Source organism: Convolutriloba macropyga, chromosome 1 (assembly GCF_964194025.1).
Source record: "Convolutriloba macropyga chromosome 1, txConMacr16.3, whole genome shotgun sequence".
NCBI lineage: Eukaryota > Metazoa > Xenacoelomorpha > Acoela > Convolutidae > Convolutriloba > Convolutriloba macropyga.
The window spans coordinates 41,933,914-41,956,207 of NC_134468.1; the positions used below are offsets into that span (position 1 = coordinate 41,933,914).

General features: G+C 35.8%; 1 protein-coding gene across 1 annotated transcript in view; it reads right to left on the bottom strand.

Annotated features, from left to right (window-relative positions):
* The window catches only part of LOC142341262 (uncharacterized), a 59,020-nt gene that overhangs the window by 34,759 nt on the left and 1,967 nt on the right, over positions 1 to 22,294 (bottom strand). The window contains exons 2-7 of the mRNA XM_075392211.1: positions 19,722 to 19,927; positions 12,689 to 12,873; positions 11,975 to 12,129; positions 11,253 to 11,515; positions 3,721 to 4,204; positions 113 to 297 (exon numbers count right to left, since the gene is read on the bottom strand). Coding sequence (XP_075248326.1) covers positions 113 to 297; positions 3,721 to 4,204; positions 11,253 to 11,515; positions 11,975 to 12,129; positions 12,689 to 12,873; positions 19,722 to 19,927 — 1,478 coding nt within the window. The remainder of the gene's footprint in view (positions 1 to 112; positions 298 to 3,720; positions 4,205 to 11,252; positions 11,516 to 11,974; positions 12,130 to 12,688; positions 12,874 to 19,721; positions 19,928 to 22,294) is intronic.

Sequence of the window (22,294 nt, forward strand, 5' to 3'; positions counted from 1 at the left end):
GATGACATGAGGAGCGTACGGTCTTTTCACGAGTCGAACTATCAACTCGAGAAGACTCAAGCCCGATATTCGAAAGACGTAAAAAAAAAAACACCTTTAAAGAGCAACTTACTCGATGGTGCCTCGGGATAGGTCGAGTAGTACTCTGACAGCTCATTGCCCACTTTTGTCACTCCATCGTACTCTACAAATGCAGCTAACTTGATTGTGTAGTCCGTTCCGGGAGACAATGAAGATATCGTGTAGCTCCTCACCCAACTACCAAGGGTACAATATGATGAACAACTCGGCACGCCTCTAAAAGAACCCAGTGGGACGTTTGGCGGAAAACTTGACAGGCTCCCACTCTTTTCCCGTTTTCTTTAACGTTTCGAACCGGGAAATTTAGGTGGGGAATTTTTCGGGATATGCAAGTTTACGAAAATAGGTTTACGTGAAAGTTTACTCTTAGGTAAGTTCTCAATTGTTCCCTATTAATAACATGTGAGAGAATTCGGTTTATTATTGAATTTGAAATAAAGAACATAGCCAGCCAGATTGCCAGATTGCCAGAAAATAGCCGCAATAGATTCGTAGATCGGCAGTCTTTAAAAAACAGTAGAAAAGACAGACAAAAAAACTCGTCTTTTCATTGAAGGCTGATCTGTTATATTTTGATTAAAAATCTATATAAGTTATTGCTGCCTCTATTAGCTGATCTCAAATAACCTTCAATTAGAGTGACACACACCCATTTGACCTTATCTCTTTGAATTAAAGTAAATAAAAGTCAATTTCAAAGTGAGGAAGTCATTTTTGAGAGTGAGCAAAAATTTAATCACGCGCATGAACAAAAAAACTCGCTCCACTAAGAGCGAAAAATGACGTCACATATGCAATTCAGTTGAAATTGCATGAATGAATGAACAAAAAGTGGCTGTGACGTCATATGGTCGTAACAAAAATCATGACGACGAAAAAACATAGCAGGACAAGTCCTGGCGTACAATTCAAAGAATTTTCAATGACTAAACAGAAAACTAGACCAAGAACGGACTATGAATGGTTTGGCAAAACCATTTAGAAACAAAACCAGTCCAAAAATCGAAAATTTGTAAAAATCAACGTGAAATTGCCGCATGCGAACAAAAAAACCACTAGCGAATTTTTGTTCAAACGTTTTCTCACTCTACTTTAAATTTAGAGCGAAAAAATTTCACGCCACAAAACCACTCGGTTTTTCGCTCCACTTTCGGTTTCGGCGTGACCAAAATCACTACTCCAATTTGACTTCAAAAATCATGAAAATGTGTGAACAGATCTTAAAAAAAAGACAGCGCCCCAATACAATTCAGATTCTTTGAAGTGTAAAAAAAAACCAAGAGAAGGCCAATAATAGCCCCAGCTATCGCTGTGCGGCTATTAAACACATCACTTTCAATTTACAAAAGAAACGTACAGGAATGTCGGCCAATTAAATACTTTGTAGAAGGGAAACGATGATTGTTGAATGATAAGCACTCCTTTACAATTTAAACAACACATTAACTTGCAAATTATCACGACTTTTAATTTTAATCGCAATTCAGGGAACGGATGGACCTTTCCTTTAAAGCAACTTTGCAATTTTCTTCCTTTTTCAAATTGTTCTGTTTTCATCTCAGAGCACGCACGATTTATCAGCACCAGGAAAAAATAACAAGTGGAAATGCGTTTCATGAGATCAAACAATGATTTCCGAGGAATAGCACAACATGTGCAATGAGAGCAGCAAACATTTTTTCCATGATAATGTTTTCCAATGTAGTGATGAGCGGATACAAATGTTGAACCATGATTCAAAACCCGCGACATGGTTTCAGCTCAAATTAAAAGCGGTTCTTGCAAGGTTTTAAAAATCTCCACTATTCAGGACGCATTTCCAGAAAATTTTCGCAACAGCCTCTAACACCTCCATTATCAAAAATGCGACAAAATTTTTTATCTGTTTTTATGAACTTTGAGCAATTAAACACTACATCATCGATTTTTGGCAACAAAATAACTAGCCGAAAAAACTCTTTGAAAAATTTGGTCTCATTACTAATTTCCTAGGCAGCTGTTTCCTCTGTAACTAACTACTTTTTGAGAGCAGGTTAAAACCCTGTTCCTTACTCAGCAAAGGGAACCAATCATAAGAACCAAAATTAGAGCAACAAAATTTTTTAGTACAAATTTAACAGATCTGTCGGTATTAGTTTTTCCCTTTATGGTCAATTTTTGATCAATAATTATTTATCATTAACTCTGTACCAAAACAGTTAAACTCGACCTGTAGTCCAATTTACAGTGTTTTCTACAAATTATATATATATATATATATATATATATATATATATATATATATATTGTTGTAAATATATTATATATATTTGCGTTTTTGTTGTATTTTGCATTAGTGGTTGGGGCTACCTATACTTCAGAATAACAGTTCATGAATGCAAATCTTTTCTACCGCTACCATTCTCCAAGTTTCAAACTAGTGTTTGGTTTCAAAGTTTTATTTTGTTCCCGTCAATCAAAACTCTATAAAATTACATTTGCAATCAGTTGAAATCGAAACTAGATCCTAGCAGCAGCAAAATGAATGTTTTTTGGACGTTTCAAAACAAAGTTAAAATTTGATTGCAGAACAAAACTCTATTTGCATATACATTCTTAACACTGTTGAAAAACATTTTGAAAAAAGTTTGAACAATTGGACGATTACCAAAAGACGCCTCAACGATCGTACGAAACGCCAACTAGAACTCTTTGACAAAAAAATTCAAAATTTACAGCCATCATCTTCCCGAAAAACAATAACTGTAAGGATATATTTGTAATAATTTCGTTTTTTATACAAGTTGTCTCAAGTCGAGCTTATTGATTGCTAGACCAAATGATATCCTTCTAATCTAATAAAAGAAATATTTAAAAGACAAATTTTACCAAATTTTCTCTATTAGATCGAAATTCGAAACGTTCTAGGAACACAATCGTAGAGTAATGTACAGGAAATCAATATTATTGCACAGATGATGAAAATTGTCTTAAATACGATGTAATGAAATTTATCCATAAACCAAAAAAAACTGATATCTAGTTGCAGGGAAAAAATTAACATTGTGTTAAACAGTACGGTGATTTATGATGTGGAAGCAAGGTTGTAGTGAATTAAATCCTTGTGATGTTACCATGAATAAACAGGTTTTTTTAAATATGGTTTTGACAAATTGCATTACAAGATTGGAATCATAGGGTTATTTCAATACATCGTTTGTAATTTTAATTTAGAGCAACTGGATTCCTCATTGAAAAAAACGAGCGTGATTAAAAACGGAAAAAAACTATTGTCAATTTCATTATAACTTCAATATTATGAATTTATTCTAATTTGATAATTTCACTGGAATTTTAGGTCACCTAACGCTCTAAAACCATAAAATTAACCACTATAGGAAAAAACTTTAATTCTGCTTTACTTGAGATCACGCATTTTGCTTAATCAGGTTGTTTCAGTTTGAATAATGTGCGTTACGTATGCACAAAAGTTATACAAAAAAGTACTAATTATAATGGCTAACAATGTCTCTTGCTAGGCTTATTTTTATCAATGTGAAAATAAGCTTCAATGTATTCACAGATGAAATCACGAAAACAAAAAAGTTCGAAAAAAGAGGCATGGCCTCCAATTCGAGCTTGATCTTTGTGTGTACTAACGAGAGTCTCCACCCATGGATGATTCCTTCTATTGAGACACTGAGCCAAATACTTGTAGTTGTGGCACTCCACGACCGGTCTTTCACTGGTTTCTCGGGGTATGATATGGCAGTGGTGAAGTATTCACGTTTGACAGGTGTGGAACCCCTACTGTATGCAGTCACATTCATTGTGTAGAACACTCCTCCCTTCATTGCGTAATACCCACAACACACGTGGAAGTTGAAATACTGGTTTAGTGAAAATGTATGGGTGTAAATCTTAGGCACTATTCGTAGATCTCGACTGCTGAGAAGCACTTCATGTTTTGACCCCACACCTGATCGAGTGTTGATGAATAGCTGCACCTGTTTAGGAGTCGAGATGTAGGTTCTCGTGTACAGACCCGATGAAGACTCCAACAGATCTGTGTATGTTGCCTGGACCTTCTCAAGGATCCAGCTCTCTTTGTTGTAGCTGATAGATTTGAAGTATACCGTGTATTCTAAAGCAGGTACACTGATTATAATAATATTTATCATATCAAGAGCTTCTCATTTCTTGATTTTCTTATAATAATTTCTTATACAGCTTCGTACATATATTGAAGCTTCCTGTGCCAAGATTTCACCAAGATGTTACTAAGATCTGTCAAGTTTTGGCATGTTCATATCAAACAGTATCAAATTTCATTTCACTAGGTAACAATACCAATTTCAGAACTTGAAAAGTTTTCGAACCAACACGAAAAGAAGGGAGACCCAAATATGGACAACGTATACAACAAATGCCGTAGAAAATATCGAAAAAGAGGACTAAGTCAAAGGCTCGAGTTCTGTTTTATTGCTAGCCAGGCCCATTGAGTTCCTTTTACAGCTAGTCAGGCCCAGAACGGCTGAGTGACAAAGGTGACAGAATTGATCAGAAATCTGGTTGTTCTGGTTTTATGTTCCGTTAGTTACAGCTGTTTAGGATTTTAAAAAGGGATAAAAATGATAAAAGTGAAGACATCGACCAAATGAAAACCAACGTTCTCAGATAAAAAGAAGTAGAACATAGAAGTACACGGATCATAGCGTGCTAAATTATCTAACATCCTGTCGTGTCCTTTCCATATTGAAGAAGTATTTCTAAAAAAACTTATAACCAGAAAACAATAAAATATGTAAAAATGACATATAGCGTATTCACTTTATTAAAAAAAACAGGTTTGAATGTATGCAAAAACACCCTGAAACATCAGACTCTGTCTACTGAAAAAGGGAATCAATTAGTCTCACAGAAAAATATGCGATGGAATAATGAATTTATTCAGGTCACGAATACTAGTCCAACAAAGCTCCCTCCCAAGTCCCCAGTTCTGCTAAAAAAATAGGGGGCATAGCAGCAATTTAGCAGCAACTTTTTAATCATAATTTGCCATGAAAAAACAAGAGTGGCACAAAAAACTATGTTTCGGGACCAATTTTTGGTGAACCTTTTCGTCTTTTTGACTTAAAATTTTAAATTGTTAAAATTGTATTGACAAGACTACCTCATCAAAATAGTTCGGAATGATAATTTCTTAGTGATAATTAATTTTATTGTTTCTCTTTGTGAATTGTGAAACGGCTCATATCCAGCAAACCCAAGTAAAATGAAACAATTGATTTGGAAAGCGTTAGTCTTGTGCTTAAAGGAACTTGATGTTTTATCGAACGCATTGAACAAAAGGCAGTAGCCTTTTGTTACAGTTCCTTTCAATTGAGAATCATATTAAAAACGTTTTATTAGTTTGAACATCTAGATAATTCTAGAAAATCTGGGGTTTCATAATATGTTCCTTAAAGACAAAGGCAGCTTTTTACTCAGCATTGTGAAAAAAATGAAATATTTTCTTTTTAGTTGCGTTCGAACCTAACTTGTTTCAGCAGGTATCATTTATGTTTCAGCAAGCTCACTACAGTAGCAGCAGACATCGTCTATGTCATACAAGCTTACTGTACGTATTTGAATTTCTTATTATTAACGGTGAGAATCAATCAATTTTGGATGGAATGCTGAATCCCGGGGCGAATCAGGTTTATTAGAATTGCGAATGCTCAATTGAATTCCGACAGTGCTGATGTGCGGGGCGAATCAGGCTTATTATTATTTATGTTTGAATTGCTATTCGCGGGGCGATTAGGTTTTAGTGTTGGAGTATTGTATTTGCTTAGTGATTCAAAACACATTTCAAGAGATTTAAATTACAACTGGTTAGAGGAAGAGAGTGAATTGAACTGTATAGCTCAGCAGCAGATAAGAGTAGAATGAACAAAATCTAAATATTTATACTGCTGGATGTACAAAAAGTATGAACAGTCTCAAGATGAAATGTAAAGGAAATGAATAAGATTCTAGGATTAGCAACGCAGACATAAACAAATCAAAAATGGAGGCAAAAGTAACTATAAGCAAAAATAGAATTTTGTACGTAAATGGCAGATTAGCAACAAGATGAATGGTCATTAAAACCTGTGTACAACATATCCCTCATCGCAACCGAAAATTAAGCTTTGCTAAAATTCAGCCTTGCTTAAGCCTTGCTTGTAAGATCAGGTGCGGTGACAGAAAATTAAATAAAAATCTGCACCAGTTATCTACTAATAATATATGAGTTTGTTTGTGAGTTTTAGATGTAGAGCTTAACATTTAAAAGCTGTCTGAATCTGATCTCATTCCGCTTCCGGAGCGATGAGGTTTCGAGCGCTTATATTGGGCGATGTGTAAGTTTGCACTGCAGGGGCGATCCGCGGCGTGATTGCGCCAACCTCGATTTTGCTCTCCTGAGGCGGGCTTTGCTCCGCCCATGATTCAATTCCTTTCATCAATGTAGATCGAGGGGCGACTGGTTGGAAAGCGGAAGTGCTGCTGATTGCGATGGGCGTCAAATGTTTGGTCGTTCGTTTTTTTTGCAGGGGCAAGTAAATGTAAGTTCGTCGGAAACTTGGTCTTGTCGTGTTCGCTTGCCGCATCGAGGACCATCAGGGACGACTGAGATTGTGTTTTTTTTGTTGTTATTGTTCTCTCGTTTTTGGATATTTAAGAAGTTTTGGAGTTTTGGAATTTTTTGGACTTTCTCCAACCAATTCGTTCGTCCTCCTCTAATTTGCGTCGCGTTTGTCCCGAGTCGTGCTTGGATATCTTATCCTCAATAATCCAGCCTGTGGCAGTTTTCGGGCGGCGTTCGGTGTAGGGATGGAGTGGGGTGTCCTTTTCCGCCTTTGTTCCGAATTTAGCCATGTTATATTTAAGGACTGTGACCTTCATCTTTCCAAGTTAGTTAAATACATATGTAAATTTGTCCTCTGACGACCATTGACCCAGGGGCGAGTATTTTAAGAAGTCCTTGAAGGTTTAGAGCTTTTGTGGGCCGGAATTTTCTTGGCTAGGGAGAGTTGCACTGTTTCCTCCGTCCATGGTGTTGGTCTGCCTTGCCCTTCAATCTTTACCAGTCGTGATTCGCCTTGCGAATCACTAATTTGTCAGTCTTGAGGGTTTTTGATTGCGTTCGTTTTGTTTAGTTCACTTTTTTATCGCTCATTTTGCGGCTCGTCTCATTTGTCGTCAGGTAACAGTTGGGTACAATTAACCGTGTCTTGATCTAAATAATTATCAATGACATTCTTAAAAGGGCTTTGTTAAACTAGGTTCCGTACATATAATGCTTAGTGGCTTATTTGGGCGTTTTCCGAAGTACAATTCAAATTATGATAATTTTAGCGTTTTGTGCCTGCAGGGAGTTGATATATTATTGAAACTATCGAGATTTTCACGTTAAATGGGCGATTAGAGGCTTCTTCAATGTCAGTCAGCCTTTTGTTTTTTTCTTGTTTTGATTAGCCGTTCAACTAGGCCAAACGCCCTATGGTCACTGATTTGCGCCGCAGATACTTCAATATTATGTTGTTCCCAGACATTGCTTAATTGTTTGCCAATTTGACAGAGCTTGATCTAAACGAATACGGCGCAGTACCCCATGTAGTAGTATATTGTACTGGAGAAATTTTTGTATATTGTTTGCTTTTGCTTCTTCGAATACTTCCGCCGACGGAAATTTGGAGAAGCGGTCTATACAAGCTATGAAAAAAATTCTTGATTTCTTTCGTTATTTATAGGGCCGCCAGAATCTAAATGTATCTCTCCATTAGGATCACCGGAAGGTTTTACAGGTTTGCATTTAGTTGAGGGGCTAACAGGCTTCAAATTTTTACCTATTTTTGCACGGTGTGCATTTGGCAATTTTGGTTAAGAGGTCCCAGTTAATATGTGGCCACCAGGCGTGGATGACCATATCTGCCATTCCGCAACCTCTGGTTCCAGAATGGATGTGGGTGACGTCTATATAAGCGTCTTTCAACGTATGGGTTATGGCGATTTTGTCATCTATGTACAAGCAGCCTGATTTGACAAGCAGATCAAGCCAAAATGAGTAGATTTATGGGCTTATCTGCTTACAACGTTCTTTGTTATTGGTTAGCACGAAGTCGCGTACCTCCTCAAAGATTGCGTCTTCAGTAGTAAGGCTTGCAATTAACCTCTTAGTGAGCGCGAAATTAGATGCGTCCCGATATATTTCCGCTGATGTGTTTGGTGCCGACATCGAGATGCGGATGGCATCAAATGGCGTATCGGGTATTTTCTGGGCATTTGTGGTTGGGCTCTCGTCAAAGTGCACTCGTGTTGGTGTATTCTTTTTTTTCTTAAGGGGCATTTTGATGAGGTTTGTAAAATTTTTTGCTATTCACTCGAAATTAGAGGATTTATTATCAAACTGATTTGTAGCTGACAATTTGGAGGAAAGAAATTGTTCAATGTTTTTGATTGAATTACCTGCTTCATTGAAAGAACTTGTAGAATTTTTTTTCGTGCTATGAGTGTCTACGGCGTGATAGGAATCTTTGGGCTTGCTTGCAAGTGTGATTGACAGCCAATGTGTAATTGTTGCGCGTTTCGCAAAAAAATGGATTTAATAGGAAGCGTTTCGCAGCACGTTTCATTAGATCTAGCTTTGCGACAATGAATTGCTATCCGTATTGTGTGATATTGGATGCTATTAGATTTGGTTCGCGTGATATGTAGTCAACTAATCCCATACGCGTGCCGGGCAAGTGCTCGATTTCAAAAATAAAAAACAAAATTCTGCAAACCCAGTGTGTAAGTCGGCTATTACAAGACTTGTTATAGCGGCGCTCTTTCATTATGACTGTAATTTTTTGCCGTACAAAAAAACTTAAAAAGCTCTATCTGCCGTACTCCTGCCAATAATTGAAGTTCGTTCACGCTATATCTTGTTTCGACAGAATTTGAGAAATTGGATGCAAAGGCGACCGTTTTCCAACCCTAATGGTTCAGTTGCTCAAGTGCAGCGCCTAGTTTGCATTTAGTTCTTGAGATTTTTTTTCTCTTGTCTGCTGCTAAGCTATTCAGTTTATTCAGTTCAATTCATTCTCTTGCACTATCCAGTTTTAATTTAAATCTATTGAAATATGTTTTGAATAGCTGAGCGAATACAATACTCCAGCACAATAGCCCAGCGACTAAATAAATAATGACAGGCCTGATTATCACCGCGAATCAGCACTGTTGGAATTCAATTGAACATTCGCAACTCTAATAAGCCTGATTCGCCCCGCAATTCACTACTCCATCCAAAACCAATTGATTTGCACTGCAAAAAACAATGAAATCAAATACGTACAGTAAGCGTGTACGACATTGGTAATTGTGTACCACATTCTACAAATTGAATAGGATCTGGATCTTTTACCCTTTAAACTCATGCCAAATTAAATCAGACTCAGAAAAATATAAAACTGTGGCTCGTTAATGGTATGTTGATTTTCAATATTTTTAATCATGTGGTTTCAAAAAAGACGAACAAAGATTTTGGACAAGGGTGCAAAAGCTTGTGCCATTAACTTCAAGACCTTTTTTTGGAAAATGGTGATAAAAGAGCCAGATTTGAATTTCAACAGAAAAAAATTATTAGTTTTAGTTTATGGTAGATTGCAGGTGTAAGCCTATTATCAATTTGCATAAATCAGCCTAAAACTCAGAAAATTCTTCAGTCCCCAGAGCATTGTTATTATTGAGTGAATTCGAATCAGTTCTAAAGTTTTGTTCCGTTTATGTTCCTGGATGTAATTTTGTTCAGTAAATAATTATGTCAACATTTAATGTCGAGACAAAACAAGTCCCAGACAAAACAGTCCAAGACAAAATAGCCCCGAGAACGCAGACAAAATAGTCCCAGACAAAATTCTTCCGAATAAATACTGGAACAACTGTAAATATAATCTACAATTAATTATCAAGCATAATCTATGAGTTAACCTTCTGAATGCATTGTTTTTGTTTGATATGAATTAAGACTAAGCCAAAAGCTCGTTACAAAATTTATTATTTCGCAAAAATTGTGTTGTAATCAGCTTAATATTTGTTCACTGAAGTATAATAATATGAATAACTTAATGGTTCCTTGTTATTTCTTGCGAATATGTTTAACTTTATCTTCAGTTCGGACTATTTTGTAGGGACTGTTTTTTCTGGGACTGTTTAGTCTGTTCACCCAAAATTTACATGCAACCTGTGAACTGCAGGATTTTCCATTCTGCGCGATTAATATATTCTATGATCAATTGATTTAGTGCTTCATCATAATCTGAAGACTCTTTGGCCATTCTCAGCACTTTCGTTTATTTAGACGCTCTTATATACGCTGTAAGTCCATTTGCGAAGAAATTTCCATTATTCCGTGTTCGATGGTAGCTTTTTGAAAACTCTCAGCAAAACGTTTTGTAATTCTCTAAGTTCTTTGTGTTTGTTAAAAATACATATATATTAAAAATGTTTGTTCGTCTCGGCGTCAGAGTTGCCTTTCCAGCTGTTGAAAAAAAACTGCTTTTGCGACATTATTTTTTTTACCGCAATCTGTCTGTCAGTCGTGTCAGCCAATTCTTTTTGTCAGCCATGATCTGTGGTTATTGTTGTTGTTTTAATTTTGCACTTTCTTTCTAATTTTTTGCAAGTTTAACAAGAAGTTGTTTTTTAAAAAGTTTTTTTTAATCATTTGTGTCTCCGAAGAAAGTTAACTAAAAGCGCTCAGACCATGATCCGAATTAAATGGAACTGTCGTTATGAGGTGCTCAGTAATTTGATTTTTTGAGGTAGAAGAAATGATCGATTAGAGAGAAACTGGTTTCAATGCATCTGGTTGGATCCTCAGGAATTATTATTTTCAAAGGTATATCTTCATCTTCATGTGTTTCTTCATCGTTGAGATGAATTCATTATAGCGCCTGTTATTTTATAGGCCACGGATATTTCGACTTCAATCTGATATGATTAAGAAAATACGCCCATCTGATCAAGAAAACACTACATATGCAGCATTATTAATATTGATTTATTGTTTCTTTTTTGTGGGAGGGTGGGGGGGGGGGGGGTTACGATTCACTACTGGGGATTAAAACATCAAGGAGATCGAAAAAATTTTGATGGGCTTATGATCAAAAACATGTTGAACTTGCCTTGGCCAGCAACCAGATCATATATGTATGTCTCTTTAGTTTTGACATCCAGTTGGCACACTGAGTTGGTGGCACTGGCACAGGAGCTGTCGTCTCCAGGCACATTCCATATATGGAAGTGGTCTGCGGATCCCTCCAGGGTCCAGTTCAAGTACAGTGTCTTCTCATACACTCTCAACCCCCCAAAGACAGGCCGTGTAGGATACAAGGAATCCTCCGTGTTCAACGGATGGTTGATTTCGATGTTTTGATGAAAATATGATCTATAATTGTAACGGTACCCTCCAGTAAAAATTTCAGCGAAACAGGACTTCTGCTATTCTTTTAAGAATATTCGTTGAGATACATATTACTACTATGCTTATGCTGACTAAAATTTGCACTAATCTTCGGCGCCGCTTTCCAACCGGAACAGCTTAAATCGCAACCAATAATGGAAAAAAGGAATTATATAGATCCTTAATTATCAAATGACCGGGTTGTGAGATCATTTTGAATATATTCGCTATAACTATCTGGTCTCTACTGATACTATTTCGTGAAGCAGAGTAAATGAAGGAACAACCTACAGCCTGTTGAATTCAAGGTAAGCCTTTTTGAGCAATTCAATTCAATTCAATTAGAAAGCAAAGTCCTTAAAAGTTGAACAATAATATGACCGAGAGTTAAGAAAACGATCAACTGAATGAACGAAAAGTCGAACAAGGACGATTGACTGTTACCTAATTTCGATTGCATAATGTGCTCCTGGAGTGAGTGGAGTGAAGACATGTCTCCGGATGACCCGATTAACATTGGAGTCCACTATCACATCTGCTGGGAAGTCAGTCAACTGTCCCCTGTGCAATTTGTTGCTGATCGTTATCTGTTGTCGGTTCTGCACAAATCAAATGCGATATAACACCAATCGATAGGCAATCGGGAATAAATTTTCAGCCTTCAGAATCAATAAGAATAAGTCGTAAAATTTTATTCCCTTTCATCGAGTTTTCTAGTTATTTAAGCGGAGAAATATCTGTTGCTGTCGCAGAGCATTTTCAACCTAATTGGGTGCACTGAATAAACGGGCGAAGTCATCGCCATTTTTCTCATCAAAAGAATATTAACATTTCCCAGTGAACCCAAGGTTGAAACACTTCAATAAAACACACGCTCTTCACATCTCTAGCGAGACATGGAACATCTTGACAGGAACACTAAGACTTTTGGTAAATTTTGATAAGATGTTGATAAATGATCTTATCAATCTAACTAAGAAAATTTAATGGCAGCACTTGAAAAACCTTTGTCAAATCTTGACGGCATTTCTTGTTCACTCATAACTTTTGTCAGGTTATATAGTTAGATCCATAGAGAGTTGAAGTAATGACACCCTACAGAATATTAATGCCTTTCTACTGTTGCATGCATAAGAAAACGGCTCAAACTTCTCTAACCATCAGGAACTGTGATTTTATGTCATCATCCGATGGTTCTCTCCAGACAATAACCATCTGGTGTGTAGTGACAGACTCCACCCACAGATCCAGACAGTCTGTCAATACTGAAGAGTAATCAGTTGGACACCCTCTTGGAAGAGGACCCATAGACCTGTGGACCCACACTCCAGCGGGTACTGCGCCTAGAATAATTCCCCATAGTTGAACTCTTGCATATCTATTGACCGGTCTTGCTGATTTGACAGCCCGATATCTCAAAATATGAAAGACAATGCTCCACGAAAAATGGTTTAAAAAGACAATATTCGACTCCAAATATTGAAAACAGACGTTTGATTAACTAAAAGTGAAAATTCTATAATTATTTTACGCTCGAAACTTCAGGCTAGATTTCTACGCAACAGAAATGTGCCACAGAATTTGAGAGCTGGTCAAGTCCGGGTCACTTTTTTTATCTGAAGCATTTTGAATTAGATTTTCCTAAACAAAATTGAGTGAAGTGCGCCATGGCGATGTGATGGAATTCTTTTTGCCTTCAGTTTTCCCACCTGGCCCATTTCTCAAGCATCCCGGTGAAACGAATCCCACAATTCTTGACAAGTTCCTGTTTTGTTCCCGGTAAGAATAGAAGAAATCTTACCAGGATCATATCAAGAAACTTATCAGGAAATGTAGGTGGTGGTAAGTATGTGCAAGTTCTCACTTTTCCCACTAGGAAAAATGAGAAATGTCAGAATCCTAATAAGAAATATGGGCGAAAACATGATCTCAGTAGGAAAATTCAAAAAACTAACTGGGTTCTTAGCAAGAATAAGCGGATTCCAAACAGGAAAAAGAGGAATCTCTGTAAGAAAAACAGGAAGTTAATAGGTTTCGTTACAAGACAAACGGGATTCTCGGTAAGAAAAGTAAGAAATTATCAGCTGTTGTAGCATCGAAAAAGCGGTACGGCTGGGTCCCAGATGGACTGGGACCAAAACAAACACAAAGAGCACATGAGAGCAGAGAAAGAAGAGGGTGGGGTGGGTCCCAGATCAGCCGGGACTCAAACATTTCAAACAAGGGAAACATGAGATGCAATAAATGGGTGATTTCGATGCAACGATAGCAGCTGCTGGCTATCGGGACACCGAAATCACCCAAGAACATGCATAACCAAATTTAGTATAACCCAAAATATGTTTGTCTTGTACAACCCAAAAATGTTTGTCTAACTGTAAAGAAAAACAAGGAGGCTTGGTCTTGTGCGATTGCACATAAGGTTCCGACCCCGCTCATCCAAAATGTTGACATCAATCGCCAGCAAAAGAAGAACAGATAGAAAAACCCAAAAATTCAGGTATTTTTCAAAAAAAATGTTGTATTATCGAAAAGATAGCCTCCAAAGCAAATAACTTAGTGGAGTAGAAAAATGATGCATTAAATTATTGAGATATGCCAATGGTAAGACAGCGAGTCAAGACGAATAGCAAAATCAAACAACAACAACAAACATTAATTACATCAAAAACTTTATGTCCGTTTTAAAAAACAACATTAAAAACAAAGTCATAATATAGTCAGATAAAAATGAAACCAAACAAAATAACTTGTAATTTGCCAGAAAAGATATGGGACCAGTCCATAATAAGGCTTGGTAACAGTTAGACAATAAAGAACAAAAACAGTGAACTTAAAAAAAATCGCTTGTGATTATTAAAAACAATTAAATTCAAATTAATGAGAACCATTAGATATCATCTAAAATATCCCAATTACCAATGCTTCTATAGAAGGGGATTAACAACTGTCGGTATTACATTGTTTATGCTTTTACGAAAAGAACACAAATAGACAACAAACAAAAAATCGATTAAAACTTGCCAGAAAACGCTTTCGAAGCCGTAAGGCCATAATTTGGCACCCAAATTAAGTTCAATTGCACCTTCTTCGAACACTGATTATGTATTATGTGACCGCTTATTATTGAAACTAGTTAACAAGCAGACAAAAAAGGAAAAAAGGCAAAATTAAGTAACACTTGTTTTTTTTCGAAAAAATCATTTCCAAAGACATGAAAGCCATTAATTATAAGATGAAATAAATAAATAGGTTTGTTTATTCTTCCAAAGGAATTCCTAGAGACTTGCAAACATCCAAAATATGTCTTAGGTTTAGAAAAAGAACGTCAGAGATGACAAAAATTAATTTTTTTTGTGAAAAACCTGTGTCGAAGACAGTAAAGGCATAACGAATTCTTTAAAAACATTAGATTTTGTAACATCAATCGTTTTTGACATCTTCGTTTGACAACAATAATGTCATATTTGGCCTGTAATTAACGAGACTAGTTAACAAACAGATAATAAAAGGAACCAAAATTGTGAAATTAATTTTTTTAAAATTTTGCAAAACAATTGTTTTCAAAGTCATGAAAGCCATCAGCTATCTACTAATATCAGAATATCGGCCCATCTATTCTTTCATGAAAGCCAATGAGACGGGGTCCTTGTTCAGGATATTTCATACAACTAAAAAGACAAAGTAAACACGAGAGTTAAAAACAAAATCGAAAAGTTCAATAAATTCTTTGAGAAAGTAGTGTCGAAGCCGTTAAAACCGTAATCTAAAAATTTAAGGATTTTAATATTATCAATTGTGCCTTATTTTGAACGCAATAATGTGATATATGAACTGTCAATAACGTGACAATGCGACAAAAATAGAAGACATGAAAAATGGGCAAAAAGCTAAAAAAATAAAAAAAATAATGTAAAATCTAGTAGTATCAAAGATAGAAAACCATAACTTAAGGCGTAAAAAAGATTGAATTCGAATTCATCAGAACCAGGAAGCATTCTTTCATTGCTAACAGTAAGCTACAAGTTGACAAAGTAAGAAAAAAAATGGAGGCAAAGTTCAATAAGCCAATTTTTATTTAAAAATCAAATATTTTTAAAGGTTAAAACGACCATTAGCATTCAAGTAACAAAGTAGACACATTAAAATAGAACTAATAAGGAAGACAATTGGACCTATCACTATTAAGCTTTGATTTGAAATGTTCTGTTGTTTAATTAACATAAAAAAGATCAAATTTTTAAATAAAAAAGACCGACTTATTACAATCCAAATTATTTTTGGATTGTAAGAGTCCAAGATTGGTCCACAACTTGCCCTGAAAAAACTCATTGTCTATTCAGAACACCTAACTTTTCGAATGTCATAGTTATAGATAATTTGTTAGTTCAAAAATAAAAATGCTGCGTTTTTGATAATCAACGAGTAAAGTTAGCAAAAAACGGCCAAGTTTTAATTACAGAGCTCTCTCAAAGGAAGCTGAAGTAAAAATTGCCCCCTTGGAATCTACAAAAATTGTGTTAGTGGTGTTTGGGTGTGCACTTTCTGCAAATTTAATCAAAGTGGACTGAAGAAACTTATTTCGTGCTGTTTTTGATGAAGAAGTCTGGATTTTGAAATATTTAGCCAGATTTTTCGATAAAGAAATTAAATAGAAATAGCCGACAATATTTCTGTCCTTAAAAAATAATATTAACAAGAATTTCTTTTAAAAAATTCAAACAAACTTAATATGCAAAAACTTCTTTCCAAATTCTTACATAATTACTGTTTAGAAAGGGCAAAAAAATTATTGAAAGAGGAATCATGAGATATCCCAAAATTAATACAAGAACGAAAAATTTCACCCAATTGCACATCATTACAAATAAAAAATCTAAAAACCTTGAAAAATTCTCTATTTGCAACTTTATTAAGAAGTGAAAAAAACCATTGATTTGCAAAATCTGCCAGCAGCGGAAAACTCGTGGTATAATTATTGTCAACAATTCATGAACTGCATCGCATTATTAAACTTTAAAATTTGGAAAAATCAAATTTTGGCTGCATTTTTGCAAGAAATCAGGATAATTAATTTCTAAACTTCGCATATCTGTCAAGTGGAACGATAGAACTCCTGAGTCTTTGCATAAGTCAAGTACAAATTTAGGCAGTGTTCATCAAAAGAGAGAGTGTTTCAACTGAAATGAGTTTTTCAAAGAAAAAGAGAGAGAGAGAGAGAGAGAGAGTTCAATTTACAAATTATGTTATTCGAGGTATCAGCAAACTACAGCCCACGGACATTTAGTTGAGAAAAAAACTCTACATCGTAAAGATTTCAATTTTTCATTTTAGCATTTTTCATAAAGCAATGTTAACTTCTACAAACCCGCAATAGCAACTAATAAAAAATAACAGCATTTTACAAATCAAATATAATAATCAAAGCTCATAAAATCGAATACCAACTAATGATTATTACCACACGGCTGCTATTGTCAACGAGAATTTATCAAAAGCCGAGGCAAAGTCGTGTAGTCCAATAGCTTGAAGAGGGTGATAACAATCGCGCGGCAATATTTTGAATCAACTATAGCTTCAATTCAAACAGTCAGACAATTTTAACACACTGTCGCCGTGATTACAGTACAAGTTTAACACAACCGTTGACGGCCACTGTTTATATGGTAACAGTGGTGATAGCAACAACGTGCAAGATTTACGATGTCCAAAGGGGCCAGAAGCTAAAATTCCAGCAGTTCATATATATTTAGCCAAACAACTGGATTTAAAATTAAATACCTCATAAAAGTTACTTAAAGCCTTTCTTCAATTGGAATTGAATGTAAAATATTAATAACAGCTCCCTTATACAAAAACTTTTTTAATATCAATTTGGGACATCTTGTATTCAAATGTTGAATCACTTTTAAATCCTCCCTTCACAACAAATTGACTCATTGCCCACTTAAGTCTTGAACTTCACAAATAAGGTCATTCATTGGGATCTGCTTGAGTTGATCGTGAGAGAATCTAACGCGTTTGACTTTTTGATTTTTTTCCGGTCTTCGATATTCTTGAACTGCCAAGTCGTGTCTGTGACCAAAAATTCAGAAAATTAATCAAACCTGTGATCACATACTGCCACTACGGCAGAAGCTCTCAAAAATAGACGCTCCATAGCTTGACAGTGTCCCATACTGCTTCTTTTATAATTCGTAGAATGAATGAAGCTAAAGGATTTACACCAATATCCCAAATACGAAACAAATTTTTTCACTCTCGTTTTTTTTGCACTCTACAATAAAACGATTACACTTTCAGGAAAATTTTCTGCGCTAAAGTTCATGATTTTCAGCTGCACAGTGCAAGGCACCAGTTGAGTAGATTGTTCCCCTCTTATCTTTTTAATGTGCATTTTTCGGACCTCTTTGATAATTTGACAAACTTTTTTGGTGGAGCATGTTTTTCTAAAGTCCAACACTAACAATTTTTTTCTTTCTTGTCCAGAGCGTAAATCATGGTGTTTGCGACGGCTTCCAATTGCAAAGAGCAACCAAACTAAGAAATAAGCTGTTCTTTATAGTTTTTCTAACTCGCTCCACCCGAGGATTTTCCCCCCAAAATTGTTGTTTCATTTGTTAAGTGATAAGTTTTATGCCTTGAAAAAAACGTTGGTCACTTTGTAACGGATTTTTAATATGTTTGTTGAGAGAAACTATCAAACTAGTTGCCCTCCATTGCTTTGATTGTTTTCTCGACATGTTGGTTGACATATTTTGGAATCATCTTTTCAATGTAATATAATAAGTGCTTGGATGATAATCTTCCTCCTTAACTGTAAGAATTTCGTGAAAGGTATCTTTTCCGTTTGTACACCACACTTTGTGCGTGCACACATAAGTTGCACCCCATTTTGAATGAAGTTTCACTAAATAATGTCTTTTGCTCTGTTACTGGGGGATTAATGACGTACTGGTGGGGGAATAAACTAAAACCATCCATTGAATGAATTGACAAAATTATGGTCGGCTAAGTAAACACTTCAGGCAAAAGGATATCCATAGAGTCGCCAATAAAAACACCTAAAATCCATCTTTTCCACAGGGTTCCCAAATCATCGAATCACCTCACAAATTGATTTGGAGAATCGTTTTCATATCAAACGAAAAAAAGGACAACGAACAACGAAACTGATATATTGTTTGTCCCTATAGTGCCTTTTCCAAAATAGCCATTTGCGTCTTCTTTAAAAAAGCTTTCATTTTCTTTAATTGAAGAGTACTCCTATTTTTTGTTGCTTGAACGGTTGAAACACCTTTCACAGGACTTTCGTCTGAACTTGCGGAAGGTCTGTTCTAAATTGGTAAAGTTACTCTGGCGAATTCATTTGTACAAAAATTCAGGTATGTTGATTTCCCTCGTCTATATTCTTTCTTGCGCTCAAAGACAAAAAGATACAAAAATTCATTTCTTAGAAATTCTCAAACAAGAGAAATAACTCCATCAATGTTTATACTGCAAAGTTCGCAACATTAGCAAAACAAATTGTGGTCTGAAGCGCAAAATTCTTTGAGTTTAAATAACAGGAACATCAAAGTAAAAATTAGATGACTTAATAGAATGTATTTCCTGAAGAGCTCGTGCAGTTACATAATAAATCATTTTTTACAAATATGTCACGTGTATGTTGTGGTTGCACTTATTGGGAGAGGGTTTGGGCTACCAACTTGGGGGGGGGGGCATTAGCGGAAAAAATCCACAACATTTTACTTGAATTCAAAATTTATTGGTGTAGGTAACTGAGAACTGAGAACACAAACCGGATCTATTCTCTTTGCACCCAAGCTTAGTGGGCTTATATCTTTTACGGCCCCAGGCGCACGTGCTATTTTTTTACATAGTAACGTGCTATATAACGACATATAATTTGTAACTAGGGGCGTAAAAATCACTGGGGGGGGGGGGGGTAAAAACGTAAAAATCACTGGTAAACGTAAAAATTATAATTCAGAATTATATTTTGGTTCTATTCTGTTATTCTGTTTCGACACCCCACCCCCCCCCCCCTGCATGACCCCCAGTTACAAATTATATAGCACGTTACTATGTAAAAAAATAGCACGTGCGCCTGGGGGCGTAAAAAATATAAGCCCACTAAGCTGGGGGGGGGGGGGGGGGGTTGGGGCAAAACAGAATAGATCCCACAAACCGGGCAGCGATTCGTTCATCAATTGCATGTCAGTGGCCAACAGCTGGCACTGTTTGACAGCGAGGTTGTAGTTGTATGCCTTGCATGCCTCATGCAGCACACACTGACTGCCACAGAAGGTCTCCCCAACGACACCCTCGTACTTGAGGAGCACCAATTCGGAAAGGACAATCTTATTGGACAGAGTGAAGAAACCAGAGGAGAGACTGTTAATAAAATAAGAGAAAATTTTACCCAGCCAGCAATAAATTAACAGGATTTTAAATCAATTTTTAATTAAATTCCTGGTAAGAAAGCCTCAAGATATGAACAAACAAAAATGTCCCCAGAACCCCCCCCCCACAGAAACAAAATTTTTATTTTAATTACCATGTCAGAACAACATAATACGGGTTTCTGCACTGATTATGAATTGCAAATAGGCCAATAATAAAGAAGGGTGGATACCTTTATAGAGTTATAAATATAATTATCAATTATGGATGAGCATAATCTAGATAAGACACTGTATATGATAACGGGGAAGAATTTTGCTATCTTTCTTGAAAACGGGTTGATACCTCCCGTGATTTCAAAATACATTTAGTCATTTCCATGTATTTCTAGAGACGACCTGAAAAAATTTTATGACTCTTTTATCATTACCGGGAATCATGCAAGTCGTATATGACGTTGTATGATTACCAGGAAAGTTATAAAATGAGCAACCCGAGCCACCAATGAACTCCAGCCTTCCGAAATCTACGCCGCTATTTAGAAAAATAATAGGTATTTTATCAAGACACGCCAGAAGTTATCATAGAAAATTAGCTTTTCAAGATGTTGCTAAGGAGCACTAAGTTTTGACGAAAAAACCAATATACTTCAATTCTACTCACAGATGTGTCAGCTTTCGTTTTAATGAGCGAAGACAAGCATACATGCTTGGATTACTATTTGAAATTGAAAAAACCAATGAGAAACTTTAATCCTAGCGACAACTTCTGTTCACAACTTTTCTGAAAATTGTTGAAAAATAGCAGATTTGCATTAGAATTAGTAACATTGCTACTTTTTTCCAAATTTACCTCGGAAGCTGTAATATCCATTTGCTGAACAGTGCGCAGATCGATGCTGCAGGTAGTGAAGATAAAATCAATGATGTTTTGGTTGCAGAAGGTGCCAGAAACATGTGCAAAAAAAATTAGCAAATAGAAATTGTCCAATTTTTACCTCACGAAGATCGACATTTAATTGTACTGTATGTTTGAAGATTTCAATCTTAAAAATAAGTTCAAAATGAAATATGTCAACATAGTCCTAACCATTCTTCCTAACCTATATTTGGAGTTTTGTTTTTATCTCAAATTTAGAAAAAAAAGTTGCCGTTCAATTTTATACCTTGGAAATAGAGAAAAACCAATTCTGGAGAGAAATAGAGAAAAACGTACTTCAGCGACATTGATAAGTTCTACTATTCGCTAAGAGGAATCACGTGAGAAACAAAACTAAACAGCAAATTTTTTTGCCTCGGGAACGATAAAGGACAATTTGTGGACAGTGAGCACATCGGATATATCACACGAAAATTCCTGAGCGGATACTTACTTTGAAAAATTTATATACAAATCATTCACCCGTTATACTAATATCGGAAACTGGTTTATAGAGTAGCTAGTAGATCAGTACTCAATATATTGCAGAGGCGACAAAATGTTTTCCTCAGTATTATATTTTTTGTTGCCAAACAAACCGAAGTAATTACAATTCGTAAAGAATTTTCAATATGTTCTGTTTTTTTTTCGAATTGCGTGCCTGTGAAATGCTGAAATCTGCTTTGAAAAAGCACACGTCTCACAAAGAAAGTCAAACGTCTCGCAAAATTCAAAAATAGTATATCCCCAGTTGAAATTGATAAGTTTATGTTTGCACAAAAGAGAACAAAAATGCTGTCAACTCTAGAAAAGCGAACACTAACAAATAAACAAACTGAGTTAGGTTACTTTTTAGCACATTGGCTGAATAAACCCAACAAAAATCACAGCCATCCTTGAATTACCTGAAAAGGTTCCCGAATCTTATATACATCTTGTTGATTCTGATCAGTGATCACAGTTATTTTTAGAAAAAATACCCCAATATAGAAAAATTATATTCGTTATAAACAAAAAAGTGCGTATATTTTTTTTGTATTGACATGGTCAACTAGGACTCGTGCAATCATTATTTTGTGATGCTCCAAAAAGCCCATGCAATGGCGTTTTATAACAGGCGATGAACCTTCAGTGGCCACTCGGCTTGATTCTCTTCAAAAGCTGCTGATGAAATTTGTAAAGTAATCTGTACTTGAGCACTAACCGAAAACGAATTTATTATCACAGTGGGAAAATTCAAAAATGCGGGAAAACTTGGGGGTCTCTGACATCGATATTCGGTTTTTTTCCTAAGTCCTCAAAACTCCATGATCAAATAAAGAAAAAAATTAGATGACAAAAATTCATCATGTCGCCACTAAGGAGTTGGCTCTACTTTGTTTCTCGACGGTTAAATAATGGCATTAAAACTGGTTAAAGTGTTTCCAACAAACATCGAAC